This window comes from Lepidochelys kempii, chromosome 3 (genome assembly GCF_965140265.1).
Source record: "Lepidochelys kempii isolate rLepKem1 chromosome 3, rLepKem1.hap2, whole genome shotgun sequence".
Lineage (NCBI taxonomy): Eukaryota > Metazoa > Chordata > Testudines > Cheloniidae > Lepidochelys > Lepidochelys kempii.
The window spans coordinates 9946105-9963157 of NC_133258.1; the positions used below are offsets into that span (position 1 = coordinate 9946105).

Here is a 17053-nt window from a genome sequence, read left to right on the forward strand (position 1 = left end):
ACCCAATCTGGAGTCTCTGCTGACTTCACTGAACATTTGAGCTTAGTAAGGACTTCATGGGTTGGCTCAATGGGCAGGGCAGGAGGGTAAGAACCACGGTTGTCTGCTCCACAAATCCACCCTCCATGGCTGCCCTCGGGGGACAGAGTGGGAGGGTGGAGTACAGCAGTCTTTAGCCCCCATCGATTCACCTCTTCCCCCAACCTGCAGAATCCTAGGGCTTGGTGCATGATTTTGCCAAGGTCTTTAGTCCCTGGGTAACTGGACACTTCTTTTTTATTATCCTAGCAGACAGCAAAACCTGGAAAGAGATAACAGTTTGCAAAGCTGCCTCTCAAACCATCTTTTCTCCCCCTCCTGCTGGATGTGCACAGAAGAGGGGGGGCTGCAGGAAGGGTGCTCTTCTTGGCATTCATGCCCTTCCCCAGGTTTGAGATAACTCAGGCCTTCAGGGCAGGCATCAGGCCCAGCTATTTGCTTAGCCCTTGGGGGTGCAGGGACCAAGGTGGTTTGTTTGGGGGAAGATGGAGCATATATAGCAGCTGTCAGTGAATGGTGGCTGGGTGGGTCTGGTTGTGTTGTCCGAGTCGTTGTTTTGGACTGATGGTGTTGCACAGGATTTGTCAATGTGTTTAGGTCCCAGGATGGGGGATTTCTACCCACACAAAAGGACCAGAACCTTCACCGATGTAAACTGGTGTAGCTCCATGGCTGGTGATTTACACCAGCTGAGAGTCTGGCCCCAAGGGGCCTGGCAGGACATGACGCTTTGAACTTCTGGGTTCTTTCAAGCCAGGTCCTTTTATTGACACTCTGGGGAGGTGGCAAACAGCATCTACAGTCCTTTGTCTCCTTATGCCTGGTAGGCACTTTCCACTCCTAAAGAGAACTCCTCTGAGCTGTTGGGTCCTGCTGTGTCTTTGTTCACCTTGTCTGTGAGCCCTTTGGGACTGGGGAGGTGGTGTCACGCACTGTGGGGTAAACTGTGGCTGCCCCTGAGTGGATGTGCCAGGATGGACGGGTACTCTTCCCCATCCCAACATCTCAGTAAAAGAGTCAGCCAGAACTCACTGCACCTCTGAGTCAGCCGCTACACCTGGGAGTCATCCTTGTCCAAAGGGGGTGTGGCCAGACAATAGGGGGCATGGCCAAGGCACTGAACCACATAGCCCACCTGCTGGCTTGCAAAGATAGGCATGGACAAGAGCACACACTGTTGTTTACCTTAAACCAGGGGTTCTCAAACTGGGGGTCAGGACCCCTCAGGGGGTCATGAGGTTATTACATGGGATGTTGTCAGCCTCTACCCCAAACCCTGTTTTCCCTCCAGCATTTATAATGGTGTTAAACATATTAAACAGTGTTTTTAATTTATAAGGGGGTCGCACTCAGAGACTTCCTATGGGAAAGGGAAAGGAGTACTTGTGGCACCTTAGAGACTAACCAATTTATTAGAGCATAAGCTTTCGTGAGCTACAGCTCACTTCCTCAGATGTGATCCTCACATCTGAGGAAGTGAGCTGTAGCTCACGAAAGCTCATGCTCTAATAAATTGGTTAGTCTCTAAGGTGCCACAAGTCCTCCTTTTCTTTTTGCGAATACAGACTAACACGGCTGCTACTCTGAAACCTATGGGAAAGGGGTCACCAGTACAAAAGTTTGAGAACCACTGCCTTAAGTGATGCAAATACTGCCCCCTGGGGCATTCTGCTTGTATCTCCCCCTTTGCTGGGGCACTTCCCCCTCCCCCTCCCTCCATCCCCTGCACAGCCGCATAGAGCAGGGCAAATGCTCAATCTAGCCCTTTGTTTGGAAAGCACAGAGTAAACACGAAATTAATTGATGATGTTAATTAGTAATAAATAGACGATAAAAAATAAAACCTACATCCCTGGAGGTACAATCTAGAGTAAATAAAGCTCCAAGGACCTGCTGAGCTTGCCCGTGAAAAGCCTCTTACTGCTCAGCAAAGCAGCTGGCAGGATTCAGCCAGTTGCTGTTCTCTGTGAAATCAGCAATTTTTCCTGCAGACAGGGGTTTTGATTAGCAAACAACTACCCCAGCGGCAAACGGAGATTTTTCTACTTCTGGAGAGAAAGAGTTTATTTTCCCCTCCCTTTTCATAAAGCTTTTGCATCTGCTCCGCCTGGAGCCCCTAACCCCCCGAACATGCAGTCTATCATCCCAGCCGGCTTCCTGCTAGAAGGCACCACCTTTTGAAGCAGGCTTTAATGAACTAGTGGATCTGTTTTTTGCTGGCTGGATTCACCTGCTGGAGCGAGAAAGCTGGAAGACTCCGAGAGACAGGTGATTCCGAACCAGCCTTTGTTTGGATGGAAGTAACAAGCCGGCTTGATGTGATTTGAGAGATCCCAAATTAACCCAAATCGCAGTTACTCCATTCATGCACTTGGAGCACAGGTTAAGGTCGCTTTGAAGCATTATTTTTCTCCTTGGGTTATGGATCCACGCAGGATCCTGTCCGGCTCCAGGTGTAAATCAGAGAAGCCTCTGGGCTGCTCTGACTGACCCACTGCTTCTCATGGAGCCTGGGAGGCAGGGAATAGCCCTAGTGTGGTGCATTCAGCCAAACCCCCGATCTGCCCCAGAGTTGGGAACAGGGGCACCACAGAGGCCTCCTTATGCCAGCTCTACCCTCTGCGCAGGGGGGCTCAGTTCTACCTTCTCGGGGTATATCTATAGAGTCAAGCCAAAGTTCCCCCCATCCAATGGCTCACTGGGCTAACTCAGGTAAGCCACACCTGTTTTATACGTACACAATGGTGTGATGTGATCGGCATCACCTCTGCCTGTCCTTGACTGCCTGAACCCAGTACCCATTCTGCAGCTGGGGGAACCAGAGGCAGCCTTTCAGTGTGAGATCGAGCAAGACTCAAACCCACAACCTTTAGGACTGTGATCAAGCACCTCAACGACTCAGCCCCCAAGAGGCAGTATAGTTATGCTGTAATATAAACCCAGGTGTGGGGGACCTGGGCTTGTGGACTCGGTGTTTCCAAGCTTATGCTTGAGTGTCTACACTGCCCTGCAAAGCTGGGTTTACCATTGCTGGACCTGGGTCCCACAGCCGTGCTAGCATGTCTGTACTGTACCACACAGACCTTCTGACTCAGGTCTGCAGTTCAAACTGGATCCACACTGCAAAATGACAGGGCTTGGACCGGAGTCACAGCAGGAGTCAGGGTCTGGCCTGCCCACCTCACAGAGTCATAGGATCCGGCTCCTGAGAGCTCGCTGACCCGCATCAGACCGATCTTTGTGTGGAGCAAAAGGGGGCTTGGGCCCAAAGCTGAGTCAGAGCCCGGGCTTAAATTGAAATGTCGACACTCACTTTATGAGCCCTTGCACTGCCAGAATGACATAAAGATGCCTACATGAAACTGCAGATCAGTCCCAATATCTTTATATGGCAAAGGGGAGACTGGATAGGATCAGAGCATCACGAATAGGATAGGACCAGTTCTCAAGCAGGCTAGCACGTATGTTCTGCAGCACATGCTAGCTGGGGGCTCACCCTGCTCTTTGCAAAGGACCAAGCAGTCGTGTTCTGGGCTATCCTGCAGGAGCAGGACAGCACCACTCCATTTGCCCTGCACCCAGCCTGGCTCCTACCAGTCGGGGCAGCAATTGGCTTGAGGAGCCGCCATTAACGGTGACGAACTGGGAGCTTTCTGGAGACATCCAGCAGAGCTGGAGCCCTGTTTAGAACTAATTCCCTGCTCCCAAACATCCCCAGGGCTCCTGTAAAACCAGGGGTAGATTTCCCCAGGCTACCCCCCAGGAACATTTGCTGGCCAATATTGCAGCATTAGGAAAGCGAAGCAAATGCCAATGCCTGTGAGATGGGAAAGTTTAAATTAGGCCCTGACCACATCAGCCACTGCATCCTGCTACAGGAAGATAGTCACGCACTCCACCTTCTCTGCCTTAGCTAGACCTTGTCTCTGATGGGGACTGTTTATAGTACAGTACGGTTGCATTATCTTACATCTCTTTCTTGCCTTAACCTAAGTAAATAATCATTTAGCAACTCAAAAAACCAGCGAGGGGATGGAAGCCAGTTACGTTATATGTGAATAACTGTAAATAAGTAGGGTTTTCTTTTTCAGAGGCAGAAGATAAAAATATAGGGCAGGATTCCCCGGTATGCTGCAGCTACTTTGCACTGCTCTAGTGATACAATGCATCCCGGGTTTAATGGGCTGGTTTTTCAGCTGCTTTGTGTTGTCCTACTCGTGCAAAAGAACTGGAGAGGACCGGTGAATCTGGCCCATAAAATGCAACCACACGGACAGCTCTGCAAACAACAAAAGAGACCTTGGAGTGTTTAATGCGGTGGGGGTCTGATTTACCACTGCACAATTTCACGAGAGTGAGGTAGACAGGTGAGCTGAGACCTCTGCTTTTCGGCTAAACTCTTGTTTTTTTGCTACCTTGTGATCCCAGGCAACCTCCCTTTGTCTCTTTCATCCACGTGTTTTGTCCTAGCTGGCACCTGGACTGTAAGATCTGAGGGGCGAGGATTGTCTCCTTTGTCATTGGCCTGAACAATGCCTAGTGCAAGGGGGCCCAATCCTTGATCCTTGGACCCAAAAGCATTATTGGGACAGGAATAATATCATTGAATCATAGCATCAAATTCACCACTATGCTCTGGTTGTGCAATGCACTAGTGAGTGTGTGTTACAGGTCCCCTCTGGGCCAATCCACGAGGATATACGTTGGTGCAGCCCCCAGATACAGAGTTTGGCTCTTTAGCTCAAACCGCTTATGCTTTTAGCCCCATTTCGGTCCCCAGTGTGTCGGTCCAGAGGGAGACTGTCCCAGTTGCTTTGCACTGCTCTGGAAGCTCCAAGCAGCTGGAGTGGACTCCTGAATCTAGCACACAGAAATCAGAGATGGAGAAGACCTATTAAGATATTCTTCCTGTCCACCCTCATGGTTCTGTTGGAGGCTGAGCTTGCTCACATTGAAGTCAAAGACAAAAACTTCAGTGCCCTTCAGTGGGAGCAGTAGAGTGTTTGTTCCTCTACAACAGTGGTTTTCAACCTTTTTTCAGTTGCAGACCCTAACATTTTTTGAATGGAGTTGCACATCCCTTGGGAAATCTTAGACATAATCTGCAGACCTCCAGGGGTCCACAGACCACAGGTTGAAAACCACTGTTCTATGGTAATGAGAACCTTACATGGACCTCAAACACATAGTATGTGTCTCCAGTCTCCATAGAATCATTGAATATTAGGGTTGGTAGAGACCTCAGGAGGTCATCTAGTCTAATCCCCTGCTCAAAGCAGGACCAACACCAACTAAAACATCCCAGCCAGGGCTTTGTCAAGCCGGGGCCTTAAAAACATCTAAGGAGGGAGATTCCACCACCTCCCTAGGTAACCCATTGCAGTGCTTCACCACCCTCCTGGTGAAATAGTGTTTCCTAATATCCAAGCTAGACTTCCTGCACTGCAACTTGAGACCATTGCTTCTTGTTCTGTCATTTGCCACCATTGACAACAGCCGAGCTCCAGACTCTTTGGAACCCCCCTTCAGGTAGTTGAAGGCTGCTATCAAATCCCCCCTCACTCTTCTCTTCTGCAGACTAAATAACCCCAGTTCCTTCAGCCTCACCTCATAAGTCATGTGCCCCAGACCCTTAATCATGTTGTTGCCCTCCACTGGATTCTTTCCAATTTGTCCACATCCCCTCTGTAGTGGGCGGGGGGACCAAAACTAGACGTAATACTCCAGGTGTTGCCTCACCAGTGCTGAACAGAAGGGAATAATAACTTCCTTCGATCTGCTGGCAAGGCTCCTACTAATACAGCCCAATATGCCGTTGGCCTTCTTGGCAACTAGGGCACACTGCTGACTCAGTTTCCAGTCTCATTTTAAAGGCATCAGCTGATTAAGTGGTTTAGCCACTTCCTTTCAACTTCCCACTTGAAGTTCTTGTACCAAAACACCAGCCTTACCGAAAACCAAGTGCTGACAAACAAGAAGGTGCAAAAGTCAATGCAGACAGTCCCACAAGCAATGGTCACTGTGGTGAATGGGGGTTACAGGAACATGCCAGGGAGAGCAGGCAGATGAGCATGTTCCTGGTTGAGTGGTGGAGCAGCCCAAGACTGACCCATTATAAATAGATCTGGTTTTTACACAAAACTTTTTTTGGGCAAAAAATGCAGCTTTGTCGGCACCGAAACATATTGTGAATTCGTGTCAGTTTTGCCAAATCGTTTCAGTCAGAAAAAAAGAAAACCTAACAAAATTTTCAGAAAAAGTCAAAAACATTTTGATTTTTCTGTTTGAAACAAGATTTCTTTTCAAAAATTCCTTTCATTTCATTTTTAAAAAGATCAAAAATGTTTTAAATGCTCAAAACTGATACAAAATTTGAACTGTTTTGTTTGACCCAAAACATTTTTTTTTTACTTTCGATTTACCAAAAATGTGTTCAATTCAACCTGAAACTCATTTTGGTTTTATTTTTTGAAATTGCTGATGAGCTGAAAAATCCATTATTTGCCTAGCTCTCCTTGTGAGAAGTAGATTAGTTTCTTTAGTGTGGAAGTCATTGCCCGGACTTGAAGTCCAAGGCCAGCTCCATATTACAATGATGGACATTCAGAAATGCAATGGGATGAACCCCACAGTCCTGATTTAGTTGAATCGATGGGAGCTTTGCCTGAATAAAAACTTAGTAAGGACAAGGGTGGGGTTTTCAAAAGGGCCTAGCAGAGTTTGACGACGGCTATTGAAAGTTGGGTACCTAAGTCCCTTGCACTTTAGAAACTCTCACCATTAAGGATTTGGTCCCCAAATGGTTTGTGGGCTTTAACTAGTTATGAAAGTGCTTTGTTTCCATTCTTGTCGTCATCAAGCTTGCTGTGTGATACATATGTCTACAATGAGGGTTGGATCTTCAGCTGGTATAAATCAGCGCGGCTTCATTGACCTTTATTTACCCTGTTCGTGTCCCCCCCCCATGTTTTTTCTAGAAGAACGGCTCTAGGAATTATTTTAGGGACGTTCTGTGGCCTGTGTTATACTGGAAGCCAGACTAGCTGATCAGAATGGTCTCTTTTAGCCGTGGAATCTAGAATCAGTGTGATCTGGCCCTGAGTATTTAGCCACCACATTAGCAATATCAGTGTAGACACCATTTTACATCAGCGCAGCATGATCAGTGCGTGCAGCTCACCCCACGGTAAGGTAAACTGGCGTCAGTCACAGGGCTTTGTCCTGGTGCCTGAATGCCCAGCAGCAATAAGGCTTAAATGTCTGTCAGCTGGAAGAGGTATTTGAGAGCTAAATTAAATAGGCTTTTGTGTCTCTAAAAGTAACACAGGCTTCCTTGCTGTGGGCAGAATTACGCTGTGCTGAGCTTCAGGAGGTGTGCCTCTCCTTCCGACCTCACTCCACCGACGTGTGCTGTAACATGGGCCTCAAAAGCTGCCGGGCTGGTGATATCTTTTGCAGCAAGAATGGCGCAGACATTTTATTTCATTTGGACTGGGAATGAGATGGGATTCAAGGGCGAAAATCTGCACTGGTCAATGCACCAAGAGGTATATGCTCTTGCAATGGATGTCCATCCTTTTGGTTGCATCTACACTGTGATAAAAATCCCGCGGGAGCAAGTCTCAGAGCTCCGCTCAGCTGACTTGGACTCACGGGGCACAGGCTGCAGGGCTATAAAATAACAGTGTAGATGTTAGGGTTACGGCTGGAGCCTGGGCTCTGAGACCCTCCTCCCACATGGTGTCTGAGCCCCGTGAACCTGAGTCAGCTACCCCAGCCAGCTGCCATGGGTCTTTTATTGCAGTGTAGACATATCCTTTGTTACTCTGTGAAGCACATGGCATCTTTTGATGGTGCTGTATAAATAATCAGCGTGTCTCTTGCCTTTGTGTTTTTTCTGGCATACTGTATGAGCCTGATCGTTGGGGTATATTAAAATCTGTGTTAAAATTGTAGACTGTCACTTTAAATTTTAGGGATTTTTGGCTGGGTGGGGGGACGTCTAAAGGGAAGTGTGTTATCTGGGCCCTACCTAGTAGCATCAGTCAGTCAGCAGAGAGCCAGCCTAGTGTAAGGCCGGGTGAGTTGCACCTTTCTGTTTTGGGGAGTAGCCTGCTTTCTCTCTCTTTGTTTTGGGGGTTTTGTGTGTTCTGAATTCTAAAAAAATAAAGTCACGCTACATTACAACCTTCCAGGAAGAGTATTTATGGTTCTATCTAACAGCTCTATGTATATGCCATGAACATAACAATCCCATGCAGTGCTGATTGCCCTCAACTCCCATGGACCTGAGTGGGTAGAAAATCTATTATTCCAAACTAAATCTTTTGGCTCAAAACTGTCTGATTCCAAATTTTGGTTCTTTTGCAGAAAGCTTCCAAACTAAATGAAACTTTTCATTTCAGATTGCAATTTGTGTTTCATTTTTGGTTCCAAACACCAAAAGCAGTTTGATTTTCAAAAATGTGTTTGTTATTGGTTTTTCTCTTATTTACTTTCTGGAATGGGGTGAGGACAGGGGAAATAAGCGGAAAAGGGAAAGAAAGTAGAAAAAAACATATATTTGATATTATAGTGGTGGCAGAGTAACATTTTCTGCTCCCTATATAATTGCAATTAACTCAAGCGGTTAACTCAAAACAAATTAACTAGATTAAAAAATAGTTCTAATTAACCAATTAATTAATTAGTTGTTAATTAATTAACCAGTAGGGTAATTGTCTGATTATTAATTAACTAATTAATTGACAGTGCATATAGATTGATTAATTAATTGTGACTATTTTTAAACTAGTTAATTTGTTTTGCATTAACCGCTTGAGTTAACAGTTAATTAATTAACTGCACTGTTAAACAATAATGGAATACCAATTTAAATTTATTATAAATATTTTTGGATGTTTTTCTACATTTTCAAATATATTGATTTCAGTTACAACACAGAATACAAAGTGCACAGTGCTCACTTTATATTACAACAGTGCCAGGTGAACACCTGTTCTCACTTTCAGGTGACATTGTAAATAAGAAGCGGGCAGCTTTATCTCCTGTAAATGTAAACGAACTTGTTTGTCTGAGCGACTGGCTGAACAAGATGCAGGACTGAGTGGACTTGTAGGCACTACGTTTTACATTCTTTTGTTTTTGAGTGCAGTTATGTAAAAAAATCTACATTGTAAGTTGCACTTTCACGATAAAGAGATTGCACTACAGTACTTGTATGAGGTGAATTGAAAATTTTTTTTCCTCTGTTTATCTTTTTTACAGTGCAAATATTTGTACTAAAAAAAATCATATAAAGTGAGCACTGTACACTGTGTATTCTTTATTGTAACTGAAATCAATATATTTGAAAATGTACAAAAACATCCAAAAATATTTATAATAAATTTCAGTTGGTATTCTCTTATTAACAGTGTGATTAAAACTGCAATTAATCGCGAGTATTATTTTAATCTCATGATTCATTGTGATTATTTTTTAATCATTTGACAGCCGCAAATATTACTTTTTTCACACTTTTCCAGTGGAAGAAAAAATTAAAAGTATGGGAAAGAGGGTCTCCCCATTTCTCTCATTTTTTAAAAAAAAAATTCAACTTTTTCAAGTGGGAAAAGGTAAATAAGAGGGCTGTCAATTAATCGCAGTCAACTCATGCCATTAAGTCAAAAGAAAATTAACTCGATTAAAAATATTAATTGCAATTGATCACAGTTTTAATTGCACTGTTAATAATAGAATACCAATTTAAATGTATTATAAATATTTTGGGTGTTTTTCTACAGCCCTAATCAGTAAATCAGAATATTCCCTCCACACACACTTTGTCTCATCTTTTTACCTCCTTCCCCTCTTTTTCAGCGGAAAATAAAGGGGGGGAGATAAAAAATTGAGAGGGGAGCATTTTCCAGCTGTTTTGATACAAAACATCTCAAACCTCTCGCAAATTTTTTTTTTTCAAAATTAAAAAACTCAATTTTGCCAAAAACATTTTTTTGTGAAAAAAAATTTCAATTCAACTCTATTTGTTGACCAAAAACCTAGTTTTTGTAAAAAATAAAATAAAATAAAAAAAAAATGAAAAGACATTTTGACCATCTTTGGAGGCTCAGCACCTCACAGGAGACCTGACAGATTCTCTCTTATCTATCTATCTGAGCGCTTTGCACAACAGTCATCTTCATGTAGGACTGGCATATCTGCAAATCAAGAGTCTAAACAGAGTGTTTCCAGAATGTTTGAATCAGGTCAGAAATTGTAAATGACTGCGGCTCTCATCTTCTTACATCTCTTAAAAAGTAGGGTGGGATGATGAGCGGGGGAAAATTATTCGCAAATATTTCACAAATTCCAATTCTCATCTAGGCGGAGCCACATTTGTTCACTTTTTCTGTGTAGTTTTGTGAGAACCATTTCTAAATGTGAAACCTTCCTACGCCATCAGACAAAGCAGGCGCTGCCATCTTTGTTTATCCTGGGGCCTCTTTGCACCTCCTCTATGTTGTTAAGACCCATAAAATTTCCGTCTCTGAGTAGTGTTCAATGCAGCCATTTCTGTTTGGGGAGGAACTTATATTTATGCAGATACACCTGGTTGCCTGCAGTTCCACTTACTCTTGCCTGGATATCCTCCATGTTGAGTGGAAGGATGGTCTAGTGGTTAGGGCAATAAGCAAGGACATAGGAGACCTGGGTTTAATTCTGTACTTTGCCACAGACTTTATGTGTGATGTTGGATGAATCACTTAGTCTTTCTGTGCCTCAGTTCCCAGTCTGTAAAATGGGGATAATAACACTTGCTGTACCTCACAAAGGTGTGTTGAGGAGAAATACTTTGAAAGATAGTGAGGTGCTCAGATGCCACAGGGGTGGAGACCATAGCTAGATACACACTTAGAATGAGGCTGAAGGTAGCTAGACAATCCGGAAGGAAAGTGAATGGTTTTAAGCCAAGCAAAAATAAGATCTATGATCCAACCAAAGATCAGCAGCAATGCCTCATGGCTTACTGGACCAGTAACATGACTTGAAGAGCAAATTCTGAATATCAAATACTCAAATGACCACATGTGGCAAGTAGTTCAACACACAGGCTGAAATGTATTTGCACAACGCATTCGACAACTTCAGAAAATGAGCAAATTAATTACAATCATGATCCATTCATGGACAATTCACAAGTGGGAAGAATGGGGCAAGTTCAATAAATAGATCACATTTGCTCCTAATAATCACCTAGCTCTGCTAAGCAGGGTCAGGCCCTGCCAATATTTGGATGAGAGACTGCCAAAGAAAGCCCAAGCTGCTGAAGGAAGTGGAGTAGGTGTCTGAGTAAGTGAGGCTTTCTCCTCTGAGTCAGTATTGAACCAATGTCCTTGGTGGCGTTAGGGGGCTTTGTACTCTCACATAGACCATCCAAAAACTCAGGTCCTGACTAGCTGAGTGCATTGAAAGACTCCAAAAAGAAAAGGAGTACTTGTGGCACCTTAGAGACTAACCAATTTATTTGAGCATGAGCTTTCGTGAGCTACAGCTCACTTCATCGGATGCATGCCGTGGAAACTGTAGCAGACTTTATATATACACAGAGAATATGAAAAAATACCTCCTCCCACCCCACTGTCCAGCTGGTAATAGCTTATCTAAAGTGATCATCAGGTGGGCCATTTCCAGCACAAATCCAGGTTTTCTCACCCTCCACCCCCCCACACAAATTCACTCTCCTGCTGGTGATAGTGTGGGGGGGTGGAGGGTGAGAAAACCTGGATTTGTGCTGGAAATGGCCCACCTGATGATCACTTTAGATAAGCTATTACCAGCTGGACAATGGGGTGGGAGGAGGTATTTTTTCATATTCTCTGTGTATATATAAAGTCTGCTACAGTTTCCACGGCATGCATCCGATGAAGTGAGCTGTAGCTCACGAAAGCTCATGCTCAAATAAATTGGTTAGTCTCTAAGGTGCCACAAGTACTCCTTTTCTTTTTGCGAATACAGACTAACACGGCTGTTACTCTGAAACCTGAAAGACTCCAAGTCACTTTTTGCAAGAGCAGGGCATCTTGCCAAAGGGGGGGAAGCTGGAAGCTCTGCCCCATCGGGCAAATTCTGTCTTTTAGATTTGGTGTACCTGAAACTCCCCTTCTTGCTGGAAGTCATAGAATCATAGAAGATGAGGGCTGGAAGGGACCTCAGGAGGTCATCTAGTCCAACTCCCTGCTCAAAGCAGGACCAATCCCCAACTAAATCAAGTCTGTATGCTGAGGCTTCCTGCTCTCAGTTGCCACCAGATTCCACCCCAGAGACGGCTGCATATCAGTGGCAAAGTGATTTCTATATATACATGGCTAGACTGTGCCACCCTCATGCAAGTTGGTGAGCCATTCCTCACAGCAGGCCCTGTGAAGTCAACAGGAATTCGGTGTCTCCAGCTCTCGCGGTTTCATTGCAAGTAACGCCAATTGCACCCTTTTCTGGGAGTGATGGGAAAAGCTCCCACCCTCTCAGGCATTTCAGCTCTGTCCAAGGGACCCCCCTCTGATTCGCTGCCTTCAGCTTCCCCGCCTCCTGGGGGAAAGCAGCCAATCAAGGCTGCAGCAGGAGGTGGGCAGAACTCTCCCCACCCCCATGGGCTTTTTGGTAGGGGAGGGGGATTAGCCGGCACCATTCCCATGGGACAGAGCGGGAGGGGAAGCCAAATGAGCCCAGCAGCTCAGGGTGGCTCTGCTTCCCCCTTTCCTCCTGCGATGAATGCGTCAGTCTGCTCTCTGCTACTCTCCCCCCATCCCTTCAACTCCAGACCTGAGAACGTGGGGACAGGGGATTTGGTGCAGCAGCTCCCGCAGGCCTGGGAGACTGGGGTGAAGAACCCCAGAAGCAGGGATATGCTGAGGCAGAAGGGGCAGCTGTGGGCCGTGTTGATGTGGGGCTGGGGGTGCATAATTGCTGCTGGGATGGGCAGATATGAGGTTGGGTGGGCACATGGGTCATTACAGTTTTGGAGGTGAGGGGAAGCTGGTAGCGCCGCACTGTCAGGCAGCATGTTAGGTAAATCTATGTGATTTGCTCTCAGCGGGGTCCCCCCACCAGAGCTCCTGGAGCAGGGCCCAAATCATCCATTTCGGGAGAGTGGGCAACATGGTAATGTCCCACAGATGCTGGGTGGTGAGGGGAGCTCAAAGAGAAACCAAAACCACAGAGATGGCTTTTTGATACATGATTTTTGAGTCCGTCTAGTGATTTTTCAGGGTCTGGCACATGACATTTGAATCACAGAATCATAGAATTTCAGGGTTGGAAGGGACCTCAGGAGGTCATCTAGTCCCACCCCCTGCTCCAAGCAGGACCAACACCCACTAAATCAGAACTTTGGAGGTTGAACCTTGGAGGTTGGCAATCCTGGGGTGATTCACGGATAATGTGCTACTCAGTTGGAGTCAGGATATCAGAATCTGTCCTAAAACTGGTGGAACTCTCTGGGAACCATGTGTATAAAAAGGACTGCACAGGTCAGCTTCTGATATCCTTACTCACGAAGAGCATAACTTACTCCCCAAGTTTCAGAGTAGCAGCTGTGTTAGTCTGTATCCGCAAAAAGAAAAGGAGGACTTGTGGCACCTTAGAGACTAGCAAATTTATTTGAGCACGAAAGCTGATGCTCAAATAAATTTGTTAGTCTCTAAGGTGCCACAAGTCCTCCTACTCCTCAAGTGTATCAGCATCTGACCCCACAAGTTCAGGACCATCATGTAACTAGAAACACTGCAAGCTGTCTGTGCACCCTGGATTTCCATAGTTTATTGAGCTCCTTTTCCAATTTCACATGGAGAAGCTTTCATCTTCTGGTTAATCAGATGACTTGTCTTTTTTACCCTCTTCCTGTTGTTCCATTGAAGAACTGATTAGCAGCTGCCAGCGTGGAAACCAAAATCAGCTTGTAATTTACAGATGTTTTACCCTTCATAGTGTAACCCACTGGGGAGTGTGTGTTCCAGATCCCCCTCTGTGCCAATCCACAGAGGCTATGAGTCATTATAGCTTCCAGCTAGGGAGCTTTCTCTCAAGGTGCATCTCACGCTTTTATCTGTTCAATCCCCGGTGTGTCAGCCATGAGGTCGGTCATCACATATCAGCGCCATATCTGGGTATAATGCTAACCATCGGAAATAGAGGTGGATTCCCTGGGCGAAAGATCTTACAACCTAGGAGCCTGATGCTGCCACCCTGTCTCACCCCGAGTAATCCTGCTGAGTGTGTGGGACTTGACAAGCTGCCCTGAGTTGCAGGCAGCAGCAGCTGCCCTGCCGCTGAAGCAGACTCTCAGAGTCAGAGTTCATTTCCCGGCTTGTCCACCTGGATCCAGGGCAAGGCTTCAATCTGCTACTGATTTATACAAGTAGCAGAATCCTTCCTCTTCCATGCAGGATCAGCAAAAGGGGAACAAGCAAAGTCAGGGCAGCCCCCCGTTTCCCACTCCTGCCGCCCACCCATATGGGAGGGGGAGCAGCAGTCCTATAGAATCTATTCTCCCACCCCTGCAGGGGGCATAGTCCATGCAGGGTTGTAAAGGCATCTACGCGCCCTTATTCTCCTGCCTAGGCATGTAGGACAAGAGATGATTTTGCATTAAACTAAAAAATTAGAGCCGATCGAAAAATGCCAATTTTTGCTGGCTTTTTTTTTTCTTTCAAATATATATATAGGGAAGGGGAGGTGTTTAAAAACCTGTCACTGAAAAATCTTTGGGGTATCTGAAAAGTGAAACAATATACTTCTCAGTAGAAATGTTTGGGTTTCCTAAACCTGATTTCTCCCCTCCCCCACCCCCGCCCCCCATCATCGACAAAGCAGAAAATTTCGACCAAAGCAAAGAAGTAGGTTGTGGTCAGAAAGCCGTTTTTTGGCAAAGAATGTTTTGACACAAACATTTCAACCATCTCTATTCAAAACCTCTGCTACCTTCCAAACACTCGGCCCCAGAGTGCCCCTATAGGCTTGGGCCACTGGAAAGCAAGGATGGTCCAGGGATTAGGGTGTTAGCCTCAGAGATGCACACCCAGTTCCCTTCTCTGCCACAGACTTCCTGTGTGACCTTAGACAAGTCACTCAGTTTTCCATCTGGAAGATGCAGAGAACAGTGCTTCTCAGTCCTGCAGGCCTGCTGTGAGGCTCTCAGGTATTACAGTAATGGGGGTCTTATAAGTACCTCTCACTCGTCCCTGTGTTCCCATCCCCTACCATTTGTCCTTATCTTAGTTTGGGACTTGCTTACACCACCCTTACTTGTACTGAATAGGACCTGAGTCCGTGAGTCGCCCCATCACATGTTCATTTGTGTTCTCTCTCACAGCATGGGACTGTATGGGAGCAAACACCGCCAGTCCATGCCACAAAAGCAGTGTGAGGCTGCGAATAGGCAAAAACCTCAGGTATTCTCCAGGAAGAAACCTCCTCCACCCCTGCCCCCGGTAAGTAAGAGGCTTGTGACTTCCTTTCTGTGTCCTGTGTAGCCATGGCGGCACAGATAGTTCTGAAATCAGTAGGGCAGCACTTGTGTTTGCCAGCGGTAACATGAGCCCTCTAGTTCCCTTCAACTCAGGCCACCTCCTCTGTAAAGGTGAGGGAGGATGGAGCAGTGGCTAGAGTGCTGCACTGGGCCTCGGGGACGTTGGTGCTATTTCTGGCTGAGCCTCAGACTTCCTCTATTCTGTGCCTCAGATCGCTATCTGTAAAATGGGGTTAATGCTCCCCTCCCTCACAGGGGTGGTGTGAGGATAAAACCTCTTCAGGACTGTGAGGTGCTCAGAGGCCCTGGAAGCATCTACATGGGTAGATTCTGTAGACCAGTGGTCATCACCTGGTCGATTGAGATCGACTGGTCGATCCTAGAGAAATCTCCCAGTCGATTGCAATCTCCGGTGGTGCAGCGGGTCTGCCCACGAAGCTCCCATTGGCCAGGAATGGGGAGCTGTGGCCAATGGGAGCTGCAGGGGCATTGCTTGCAGAGAGGGGCAGCGCACGGAGCCACGTGCCCTCCACCTCCCGCCAGGGGCCACGGGGCTGCACTGATCCCTTCCAGGAGTGGTGTGGGGCCGGGGCAGGCAGGGAGCCTGCCTTAGCCTCTCTGCGCCGCTGACTGGGAACCGCCCAAGGTAAGTGCCGCCCGGTGGGCGGCCAGCACCCCAGCCCTGGGCCCCCTCCTGGAGCCAGCCCCCCTGCCCCCTCCTGCACCCCAACCCCCTACCCCAGCCCTGATCCCCCTCCCAGAGCCAACCCTGCACCCCCTCCTGCACCCCAACCCCCTGCTCCAGGTTTAGCCCAGAGCCCCCTCCCACATTGCAAACCACTCCGCTCCAGCCCGGAGCCTGCACCCTTTCCAAAACCCCAAACCCCTACCCCAGCCAAGTGAAAGTGAGTGAGGGTGGGGGAGAGTGAGCGACAGAGAGAGGTGGGATGGAATGAGTGGGGCAGGGCCTTGGGGAAGGGGCAGGGTGGACCCTGGGTTGCCCTTACATTCAGAAAGTGATCTGGGGCTTAAAAAGGTTGAAGACCACTGCTGTAGACACAAGAGGGGTTGAGACCAGATGGATGTCTGGCACAATCATGTGCTGACGCTGTGCATTATATCAAGGTGGAGAATGGACTGGATCTGGGAAGAATACAGCTAGCTAGGTGAATAACCACCCAGCCTTTGCTGTTTTCTGTTGCCTGGCTGAGAAAACCTGGAGAGATTCTAAATGACATAATTTTATCAAACGGAAAACTGAAGTGCAGAAGGATTAAACCCCTAAAACTTGGGGACTAAAGTTAGGCATCTAAAGTTAAATCTGTGTCTTTAAATAAATTTAAATTTAAATCAGGTGTAAATAATTATCCCTGATATTCATGAGCAAGGACATTCCATGAACCTCGAGACAATTATGGCAGTTTCCTGGTTTTGTGCCTGAAGTAATATTGCTTTGTAAATTTTTTCAGCAGGTTCATTGATTGCATCGTGCATCATTTAACAGAGATC

The 17053-nt window shown here is 46.5% G+C and overlaps 1 protein-coding gene across 1 annotated transcript in view; it reads left to right on the plus strand.

Annotated features, from left to right (window-relative positions):
* The first annotated feature begins 8076 nt into the window (after positions 1–8076).
* The window catches only part of BLK (BLK proto-oncogene, Src family tyrosine kinase), a 49945-nt gene continuing 40968 nt past the window's right edge, over positions 8077–17053 (plus strand). Inside the window, exons 1-2 of the mRNA XM_073335680.1 lie at positions 8077–8119; positions 15389–15506. Coding sequence (XP_073191781.1) covers positions 15390–15506 — 117 coding nt within the window. The 5' untranslated portion in view covers positions 8077–8119; position 15389. The remainder of the gene's footprint in view (positions 8120–15388; positions 15507–17053) is intronic.